The sequence below is a fragment of the Gossypium raimondii genome, chromosome 9 (genome assembly GCF_025698545.1).
Source record: "Gossypium raimondii isolate GPD5lz chromosome 9, ASM2569854v1, whole genome shotgun sequence".
Lineage (NCBI taxonomy): Eukaryota > Viridiplantae > Streptophyta > Magnoliopsida > Malvales > Malvaceae > Gossypium > Gossypium raimondii.
In genome coordinates this window covers 46179416-46190358 of record NC_068573.1, presented here as the reverse complement: position 1 = coordinate 46190358, position 10943 = coordinate 46179416, and the positions used below count along the sequence as shown (strand labels likewise).

At 34.7% G+C, this 10943-nt stretch overlaps 2 protein-coding genes across 2 annotated transcripts; one reads left to right on the top strand and one right to left on the bottom strand.

Annotated features, from left to right (window-relative positions):
- Positions 1–1736: 1736 nt before the first annotated feature.
- Positions 1737–5119, bottom strand: LOC105800355 (cellulose synthase-like protein D1). The gene is made up of 3 exons (XM_012631436.2): positions 3798–5119; positions 3339–3714; positions 1737–3196 (listed from the first exon to the last, which is right to left on the bottom strand). The coding sequence occupies exons 1-3, from the start codon at positions 5088–5090 to the stop codon at positions 1845–1847; spliced, it is 3021 nt and encodes a 1006-aa protein (XP_012486890.1). The 5' UTR covers positions 5091–5119; the 3' UTR covers positions 1737–1844.
- A 1299-nt stretch (positions 5120–6418) lies between these two features.
- LOC105800354 (vesicle-associated membrane protein 721) lies at positions 6419–9325 on the top strand. Its single transcript, XM_012631435.2, has 5 exons — positions 6419–6746; positions 8099–8240; positions 8323–8443; positions 8631–8693; positions 8894–9325. Exons 1-5 carry the CDS (start codon positions 6557–6559, stop codon positions 9035–9037), a joined length of 660 nt encoding a protein of 219 aa, XP_012486889.1. The 5' UTR covers positions 6419–6556; the 3' UTR covers positions 9038–9325.
- The last annotated feature ends 1618 nt before the right edge of the window (positions 9326–10943 follow it).

The window sequence follows — 10943 nt, the reverse complement described above, 5'->3', positions numbered from 1 at the left end:
AAGCCATATTTTAAGCCTGTCAACTAGCCGACAAGAGACAAGATCTCTTTGACTAGTATATTCTAAACCAAAATAGGGGAATGATGTTTAAAGTAAGTTAAATTTTACAATATTTTTTTCAACTTCATTTGAGTTAAGGTGTGTTTTGGTGTGATTAAAAACAACAATAATAATCAGAAATTAATTATGAAGTAAAAGATTATACTGTTCATCTAAAAGCACACTAAGTTAAATTGTGTAAATAACTTTATCCAATATCAATACAATCTACAATAATCAAAAGCCTACCTACAAATATGTTTAGGCCCAAGCTCAATTCCTTCAATAATAAGGCTTTGTTTGAGTGAACCTCCCTAAGACTAAACTCCCGCATTGATTCGAAAACTCGCCCATTTCAACCTCTTGAAAGATCTAACGACACCATCTCTACTTTCCTTAAAGCGACATTAACATGAAAACCTACGGTTCTCCGTCTATACTGCATTGTTTGAGTCGGAAGATAAAGTTTTGGTCAATAACATTAATATCCTAAATAACTTTGTCATGCTTTTTCGCTGTTTTGACATTTAAACATTTACATTTGGATGAAATGAATTTATTAAATTCACATATCAAACTTTTATTATTTTAAAAATATAACTTTTTCACATTTCAAACTCATTTTTTTAAACTAAATTCTTGGCTGGAAAGCATTTTAAATCATATGTATGATTTCATACATATATAGCAGACGTAGACTGTTGTAGAGATATCCAAGACTTCTCTGTATAATCGAAAGTGCTTTTGCTCCCAACATGTACCATTATTTTCCATCAACATGACAATGTGATTCCATGATAAAATGTGAGAAAGTTATTTTCACATGTAAATTGAAAAGTTTAAAAAATATCAAGACTAAATTAACCTTATTTTATATTAGTTTAGGATATTAGTCTATTAATAAATGTAAAAAGAAGAAGAAGGCATTGCCTCCTTCCTACTTGATTTTCTCTACTACTAAACATATTTTTCGAAAGTAAGTTTTTCTTTGATATTATATTTATTTTCTATTGTTTTTTCTTTTCTTTTCGATATATTAATTTAAAATTCAATTTCATTATAGTATTATGAATCTTTATGAGCAAAAGAAAGAAAAAAATTAAAGTTTAGGATTAGATCTAAGATTGATTTGATCATAACCTTTTATATGGTTTACCTTTGAATTATGATTTGTTATATATGATTGAGAATTCTAATGGAATGGTTTTTAAGAATAATCAAATTAGAAGTAGAATACATGAGACAATGATCAATCAAATTTCAAAGCAATTAAATATTATATTAGCGAATTATGTTTTTTTAATATCCATAGTAAATTATGTTACATAACGGCTTTGAAAAATAATGTAAAAATATCAATTTAAAACTTTATATTAAATATTTAATCTAAATATTTTTAAGAATAAATTTTATGATAAAATTTAAATATATGAATATTTTATTTTATTTTATTAGGTAAATTCGTAAGTTATTATTAGTGAACCAAAGATTGTGAAGTAGCTTTCCTAACAACCACATTTATTAAAATCATAACATGGAAAAGTACTAAATGTGTGATTGGTTTTAAAAAAATATTTTCATTTTACAAAATTAAAATACTAAAAAATGTAGGGTTGAAAAATTAAAATTTGGTTTTTAAAATGGAAATTAAAGAACTTTCTCAAAATAAAAGAAAATAATTTTCAATCGGAGCCTTATTGTTACATTATTAACAAATACAAATAATGAATATAATAAAAAAAATAAAAAAATTGGAAGGGGATGAAGAAGTGAGAAATGCATAAGGTTGGTTTCTGATGGTATTTTTACAATACAACTGCATCACCAGGTTGATCACCAGGTGGATTGAGTGTGACCCAAAGCAAAGATATGCAAATTGCCAAAAGCCCAGCCCAAACATAGATGATGGTGGGTACCCTTCCTCGTCTTCCCATCAATCCTTTGGCGAATGGGTACATATGACACAATACCCAAAATGCAAAGAACATTCCTCCGAACAGCTGTGTCCACTGTGGTATCACACTGTAGATTTGTCTCGATATCCCTATCACCACTGCCAATAGTGTAACGATTATGATGGTTAATGGCATTATGAACAGACTGGTCCATTTCACAAGGTAAAGATCCGCATATATGTCGTTTTCATCTTCGCTAGCCGATTTGGTGGTCAATGTGAATGAGATCTCAATTCCGGCTACTACTTTTAGGAGACCTTGGATGACAGCCACTAAGTGAGCACTTGTGCCACCAATGACCCAAAATTGTTCATTTCGCCACCATTCCTCGAGGCCGATCCCGGACCATTTCACTTCTAGGAGGGACATACAGCAAAGGGTTATAGTGATGACAAAGAGATAAAGAAGGAAGGCAACGTTGAGGCCTTGCACAATGAACTGTCCTGAAAACAGTGAAAGAGCTGGGAGGAAGCAATAAACCACCAAGAAAATGGAGGTAAATGGGTAGAATCCAACGTTGAGATAGGCAATGCGTTGTAGGAACTTGAGTCGTCGAGTTGCGAACAAGGGGTTGTTTTTAGAGTAAAAGATTTCGACTGAACCAGTGGCCCATCTCAGCACTTGGTGAAGCCTGTCCGTCAAGTTGATTGGTGCAGTTCCTCTAAATGCATCACGCTTGGTCACACAATACACCGATCGCCACCCACGGTTGTGCATCCTATATCCCGTCACCACATCCTCCGTCACGGATCCGTAAATCCAACCTACTTTGTCACCCCAATCCGTGTTATCCTCATACCAACAGGAAATGACAGCCACTGCCTCAGCCACCATTTGTGCATCCAGTGGTTGGCGTGGAATCAGTAATGCACCTGGAGGTCGACCGTTCTTCACCGACATGTGATCTGCAAGGGGACGTCCTTGGTACTCAGCCACGGCTATGCTTTCATTGAACATGGTTGAATTACCAAATTTCCTTGGAAGATCCAAGTCAGGGTGCACATTTAGGGGCTGTGCATCATCTTCTCCTGATAGTGCTGGCTTTCCTGGAATAGTATCAGCTGGTGACTTATTCTGCCCAAACACACCTGTATACTCGTTTGCCCTTGGTGGGTGGAACCCATACAGTGCGTAACGTCGGAACATACACCCCGTTCCTACATACACTGGCCCTTGAAGTCCATCAAGTGCTCTCATACTTCCTGTTGTCACCCAAAAATATGGTCAATGTCAGAACTTGGTTTAATTACAATTATAAATTGGGGTTAGTAGGAGTAGGGGTGAACTGAATTCAGTTTTCAAGTTGGAGTAAGAGTCGGTATGTTTGAATATTTGAAATAATACCATCAAAGAAGACAGTGTTATGATTAGCGTATCGATCTGAAGGGTCAATCCCTTCAAACCGTTGTGGGAACTGAATATAGCAAATACGATCACCGCCACGGTCCATCATGAAGCACATCCCTTCTTTGATGGCCATAGAATTATAGATGTAATGGTCACAATCCAAATTGAGTATAAAAGGTCCATTGGACAATATTGCTGAAGCTCTAACCATTCCATTCATGGCGCCAGCCTTCTTGTTATGGTCAAAACCTGGACGTTTCTCCCTTGAAACATAAGAGAACATTGGTATCCTTATGTCAATCCCTGTGAAGTCTAACCTTTTCTCATCTGGCTGACCCATCACTGGATCAGGTTCTGGGAATTTACTCATCACCTACCACACATTCCATAATTCAATCATCTTTAAAACAAAATGGGTTCCATTAGTTTGATTGAAAAATTCGAAAAGAAAAATACCTGCAAGATTCCAGCATGGTCTCCCTTGGAATGGTCAGCAATTGGATTGAGCCATGTCCCAGGCCAGTGGGTGCCGTCGGCCATCCAAGTGGCCTTCTCCACTTGGAAATCCGGTGGCAGTGTCCCACCGTTCTTCTCTTTGGCAAGACTTTTCTCCTTTATTGCCTCCCTAGAGTTGTACATATCACATCTTTTACGTATCGTCTCAGGGAGACCATTGATCCTTACCTTGAACTCATCATACTCCCTTTTGATCCAACGCCTGTCCTTAACAAAATCAGGCCGTTTCTTGTTCTTGGTTGGATCGGTTTTCAAGTTGAAATAGCTGTCTGGATTCCTAGGCTCAATGTCATGTTTTCGACAAAATGGCACCCACACCTCGGCAAAACGAATTGCCTCAGCCATGGCCTCAAACGTGAGAATGGCACCACCATCGTCTGAAATATAGGCAGAGAGTTTTTCCACAGGATAATTAGCAGCCATGATGGATAAAATGGTGTTGGCAGTGACAAGGGGAGGTTCCTTTTCAGGGTCAGCCGTAGAGACAAAGACATCTACACCCGGCAAGTCCGACCGACCAGTCGGGTTTGACGGAGAAACCTGTTCGAACTTTTCATTGAGGACAGCAAGGTCAGTGGCTCGATTAATAGGGTTGAGCTTAGGAAGACTGTCTAATAGCCAAGAAAACGCAAACCATGACTCGCACACACATGACATACCCCATAGCCACATTGCATCCGGGTTGGGATTCCTCCAACGCCAGGCAAGGAAAAAGAAAAGAACCACCAAACGTATCAATATCAAGAACCTGTAAGGACTAAGAATGCCAGACTTAACCGGAACCTTCCTCGTCAATGGCTTCCATGGCTTATCCATAAAATCCGACATTGATACACCACCATCTACTCCAAATTGATCATCCTCTTGCCAATACGCATTCCCAATCCCATACTTGGCTTTGGACTCATACAACCAACGACTATGATCAAAATCCCCTGTTTGGCTCCTTAACAACATTGACTTATTATTTGCAGACTTCATTACCGACATCCTTTTATCTTCTTTCGACCCAACCCCACCATGAGAGTCCGTAGAGGGTTGGTTATCAGGCGTAGGTGGCATCATCACAGTGTAATTGATGTAATCATTTTGGCCCGATTGATTGCCGGTGACATCCATATCATCATCCCTGGATAAGTTCACAATCCGGCCACTCGCTGTCCTACGAGCAAATTTTACTCCCTGAGATGATGATTGGGCTGTATTCGTTTTCTTTGGTTTGGATGTCGCCATTGTTGATGTTGATAGTTGCTTTGGTTAGCTTTTAACCAGCTAAACAAAGCAATTTTTTTATTGTGTTCTAATGTGCAAAATGCACTTTTTTTAAATAAAAAAGTTTATTAATGTTGGATTCAAAATTGGGATTAACGTTTTAAACCATGTTTATTTGTAGTTCTTGGTCGAAGAAATTAATGGGTTGAACCTGCGTTGACTTGTTGAATGGTTTAAAACTATGGTTTTTGTTTTTGTGTTAATTTCCTTTTATTTAGTGAATGGTGTAGAGATTTTCACTCCCTTTGTTTAAGCTTGGCCTTCTATTTTTTTATTTCTACTTAAATTCAAAATTATTCTTCATTTATTGACCACCAATTAAAAGACATTTAAAAAGAAAAAATAATTTTGATGTTAAAATTTTATATTTTTTATAATATAAATTAGTATTTATTATTTTCATAATTATTTTATAAGTTCATATAATTTTAATATTTTTAATATATAGTAATTTTATAAAAAATTTAATTTTAATGATTTTAATAATAATTTTTCTAATTTTTAATATTTTTATGAGAAAATATTAGATTAAACCATAAGTTGTCACATGTCATCATCTGATTGGTATGTCAATTTATTTTAACAATAAACATGGCATCACAAATTCGTTAATAAACCAATTTAATTGATTATTTTAATCAACAGAGGGCTATAGAGACCTAATTGATTTTTTACATTTTTAAAGGCTTTTTTTGACATATAAATCTTTTAATATCATATTTTATATAAATTTATAAATATTTCTATTTATTTTATTTTATTCATAAAATGTAAATTATCCTTATACAATTGTTTGCTTGAACAAATAACGAAGAGGAAGAAATTTAAAAGTCTAATATATCATTTGGTACTTATATTTGGTTTTAATGTTTAATTTGGTATTTGAATTTTTGTCCTAATTTAGTATCTAAGTTTGACTTCAATGTTCAATTTGACTAACACGTGTGCTCTAAACATAGGTAATTAATTAGGATAAAAAATAATTCAAGTATCAAATTGAACATTAAAGTCAAACTAAGTTGTTTGTATGGGACAAAGAATAACTCAACTCAAGTATCAATTAGAAAAAACTCAGGTACCAAATTGACCAATGAATCCAAACTCAGGTACCAAATTGAGACACAAAATTCAAGTACCAAATTGGACATTATAGCCAAATATAGGTACCAAAATAGTATATTAACCATTTTAAAATTAAAATAAAAAATAAAAACCGCGTGACAGTAATCAAATTCAAAATTCCTAGATTTAATACGTACAAACAAATTTCCTACGTGTGTGTGTGTATATATATGTATGCATAAAATCCAGCATTTCTTCATTTTTCTATATCTTCTCGGATCCCATCGACCCTCCGAAGTCATCTCTCACTGATTTTTCAACCTTTGCGGATTTGAATCTTTGCTTGAGGGTTAGGGTTTTGAGAGATGGGGCAACAGTCTTTGATCTACAGCTTCGTGGCGCGTGGAACTGTGATACTCGCCGAGTACACCGAGTTCACCGGTAATTTCACCGGTATCGCCGCTCAATGTCTCCAGAAACTCCCTGCTTCTAACAACAAGTTCACCTATACCTGCGATGGCCATACCTTCAATTACCTCGTTGAAGATGGATTCAGTAAGAAACTTATTTTTTTTGTTTGGTTACGATTTGCGATCTTGATCTTTTTTTTTTTTGAAGTTAGTTGACTTTTTTTGTTCTTTAAAAATCGGATTGTTTGGTTAATGATTTCAAATATGATAATCAGCGTGCGATCTGTTTTGTTGTTTAGTTTTGATTTGGCTTTTCTCTATGTGTTGATTGGTATTGCCGTATGTTGGATCTAGCTTGCAAGGTCTTTTTGCATTCATTTCTTAGTTTTGTACTATGTTCTGTTTGGCTTTACCAAGGGGAAGAGAGTGGGGAAGGGACTTAATTTGAGCTGTTGATTGTATGGAAAAAGACATATGGATTCATTTTTGCGACTTCTTCTTACGTTGATTTCCTTGATTTTATCTCATTTTGACATGTGCATATACTCGTGTAACTAGTGTGAATAAATAAAACGAAGCAAAGATAGAGTACTTGAAGCCATTAAATGTATTCATTATTCACCCTTACAGAGAAGGTTTTCTTGGTGTGACTCGGGGATAATAATGTGTTCTTATATAAATGTTTAGGTACGCAATGATGTTTTGTTTGGATGTATGAAACATAATTAAGAATCTGAACTGTTATGTTAATGACGGATGTTGTAATATTCTTCTTTAGAGGGTGATGTCTTCCATTTTCCTTTTTTGGGATAGGCAAATTAATGTAATATGTGGTCTGGGTGCATTAATTAGATGAGTCTAAAACATCATCTGGTTATTGTAACCTCATTTATAGGTTCGCATAATTTGCAAATTGCAAGAAGCGTTCTGGTCTGACGTAGGTTTAATTTTATCTATATGAATGCATGTGCATGTGCTCTGCATCTGGGTGCTAAGCTGGTAGTACTAAATGAATGCTTAATATATAGAAAGTAAAGAAAAATGCTGGGAAGCAAAGGGATCTTGCGAAGAGATAACCGGTAACAAACAAGGAAAAAAAATGGAACTCCTTTTAAGACATTTAAAATTAGTGTCCGCTGGCATAATCATCTTTTCAATCAAAGAATCATACCCGTCGATGGGGCATATCCATGTTGTGCTCATTTATACATTACAGCTGGCTGCTTTCTTTTAGCTGCTACTTGGGTAATGTACTAACAAGAGTGTGTATATTAATTTTGAAGCCGTTGATTACATGCATAATCAATTTCCTTATTTCAGAGGAAGGGAGGGATTCTTTCCTTTCCTAAATGGTTTTAATTATAGTTCTACATGCCGACTTCTGGTATGATTTTGTTGAACTTGGCTTCAGTAGGAAAAGAATCATCGATGAATTTTTAATAACTTGTAATTTCATATTTCATATACTCAGTTTATGAAATGCTTTTGGTGCTGCAGCCTACTGTGTAGTTGCTGTTGAATCTGCTGGCAGGCAAGTTCCAATTGCATTTCTGGAAAGAGTTAAGGAAGACTTCAACAAGAGATATGGTGGAGGAAAGGCTGCAACTGCTACGGCCAAAAGTCTGAATAGAGAATTTGGGTATCTAGCTCTCTATGTATCTTCTCATAGATTTATTTATTTTTATTTTCTGGAAACATGCTTAGCACTTTATACATAATAGGTCCAAATTGAAAGAGCATATGCAGTACTGTGTGGACCATCCTGAAGAAATCAGCAAACTTGCTAAAGTGAAGGCTCAGGTTTCTGAAGTCAAGGGTGTTATGATGGAAAACATCGAGAAGGTAATAGGCTGCTGCTAACTCTATCACTGTTCACATGTAGTTTTGAGGGTTAATACATGGCAAGATGTGTATCCAGCTTTTCGTACTTGCAACTTGCCTGGCATGGCATACAAAACAGAATGAAACTTTAGATATATTGCATGTGGTGTGTTGTTCTTTTTTGTTAGTAACGCTTTTCTTTGACCAGGTCCTTGACCGTGGTGAGAAGATTGAGTTGCTGGTGGATAAAACTGAGAACCTTCGCTCACAGGTTAGTCCTATTCAGTCTACATTTTTTGGGTAACTGAAACAACTGCTTTGTGCTTTGGTGAAGTTGTTTCCTCATCAAGTCTAGAAATTATTATAATTTTTCTCAATCTAAGTTTCTATTGTAAATATTTTGTATGGAATGGTTTCTTTATACCTCATATGCTGATGTATAGGTGCATTTAATTTAAAATTGAATTACAGGCCCAAGATTTTAGGCAGCAGGGAACAAATATGAGAAGAAAGATGTGGCTTCAGAATATGAAGATAAAATTGATCGTTCTGGGTATCCTGATTGCCTTGATTCTTATCATTGTGCTGTCTGTCTGCCATGGCTTCAATTGTTAAAATCTGTCTTGGATTTCCCTTGTTCTGCTTTTTGCTGCCTTGCTGACTGGAGTCTCGATAGATTGGTTTGTTTTACTTTGTTGTTTTAGGTCGCATATTTCTCCCTTCGCTTGCCATATAGTAGGATAGAGGGAGACTTTGTATCTTGGTTGATTGTATAGGTTATAGTTCCATTGAAGGATTTCTTCTCTCATGTTGTAATGGAGAAATACTTGGATGCCTGCATATCCGTTCCCCCCCCCCCTCTTTCTTTTGAAATGTTATTGACTTGGTTGTTTTGACTTGTTATTTTTTTTCTTATGGATCTTACCATGTTCGACATTCATGTTCAATGCATATTCAGGATATGATCTTTCAAATATCTTCCAAATACATTATACCGGTTATTGATCTATCTTTCTTTAGTTCTTGTTATATTTGATCCATCATCTTGAAGGAGTTGAAGAAATATAGGTCACATATTTGAGGATCATTTATTAGGGAACAAGTAGGTCACTTAAATTGCTGATTATGATATGGAAAGGATTTTAAGGCACTTTGAAACGATTGGTATGGTTTGGTGAGAAGCTTTTTCTTTTTTTTTTCTACTATAAAAATGAAGAATTCTATTTGGTGGTTGGGTCGTTTAACCTAATGAGAAAGCATTTAGATTCTTCTTAGTTTTTCAAATCAAACATTGTCAAATTCCGTGTTTTTCTGTCTAGACTAGGATTTGATGAGAAGCAAAGGAAAAATGTGGCACAAGCCCTCTTATGTATGTATTCCCATACTAATTAGTTTAATGCTATAAAATAACAAAGGAAATTCAACTTCCAGAAGAATCAACAGATTTGACTTGTTCATATGAACAATGAATGAACCTTCTCAACTATTTGGTGGTTTGATACATATAGTATTACACATATTCAATCACAAATACTTGGAAATTTCCAGAAGTGATCAACTAAAACTCTTGAATAATATGATTTAGTTTTGTGAAAAACAAGCGAGGGGTTTTATAATGTCTTAGTTTCTGTCCAAGATATGATTACTTCTTAAAAAAGAGGCATGGTCATATATAAATAAAATTAAGCAGAAAATTTAATCATCCCAACTGGAGTGTTTTTGGTTAGCTCTTTGCTTGACAGGACCACTTAGCTCATTTTATCAACAACTAAATTTAGCCAGGTTTGACTCTCTGTTTTTGAAATTTGTTCATGTAATTAAAGATTTTATATGCCTTGTGTTCATATCTAAGTATGGCTATGATGCAAATGTCAAATATAAATACTTGGAAAAAAAAAAGTAGAAGTAAGACCTAACGTACCAAATGAAATTTGGTTTATAAACGTGCTTGACATCTACTATACATTTTCTTTTCAATTAAATTCAAAGTAAAACTATACTATGTCTAATTTTAAGTTTAAAAAATATTTTCGGATAGAATAAGGATATAAAGGGATCATGAAAACAAGGGTGCATCATTATGGAAGGATGAACTCCCTTAATTGGTCTAGTGGCTAAAGATTTTTCACTTACAAAACTCACCTGAATCCAAACCTTCCGGGGAACTGTGATAGGCTTTTATTTGGGTGATTAGAACATTATTCTAAAGAAGCATTAGCACTATGAACCTTCAAGGGAGCTGTGATTGACCTTTATTTGGGTGGTAGAACATTATTCTAGGGAAGCATTAGCACTATGGAAGACGGATGATAAACTTAATTAAAACTTTAATTATATCTCTACTAACAACCAATATGGAAGCTTAAATATAATGATTAAATATCTTTTATCAGCTTCATAGACTAAAACATGTTACAAATTCTAATAATGTTGTTTTTTCTTTTTTTGTATAATGATTAATTTAGTTGTGGTAATTTGGATGATTAATATCTCAAAAGAATCAAACCACTTTTCTTAATTA

Bases quoted from the DNA above. Each gene is read 5' to 3' on its own strand.
- LOC105800355 (XM_012631436.2), bottom strand. From the start codon at position 5,090: ATGGCGACATCCAAACCAAAGAAAACGAATACAGCCCAATCATCATCT. The intron at 3,715-3,797 runs GTATTTTTCTTT...AATGTGTGGTAG, and splicing joins ACCATGCTGGAATCTTGCAG to GTGATGAGTAAATTCCCAGA. The intron at 3,197-3,338 runs GTATTATTTCAA...GGGTGACAACAG, and splicing joins TAACACTGTCTTCTTTGATG to GAAGTATGAGAGCACTTGAT.
- LOC105800354 (XM_012631435.2), top strand. From the start codon at position 6,557: ATGGGGCAACAGTCTTTGATCTACAGCTTCGTGGCGCGTGGAACTGTG. The intron at 6,747-8,098 runs GTAAGAAACTTA...TTGGTGCTGCAG, and splicing joins CCTCGTTGAAGATGGATTCA to CCTACTGTGTAGTTGCTGTT. The intron at 8,694-8,893 runs GTTAGTCCTATT...ATTGAATTACAG, and splicing joins CTGAGAACCTTCGCTCACAG to GCCCAAGATTTTAGGCAGCA.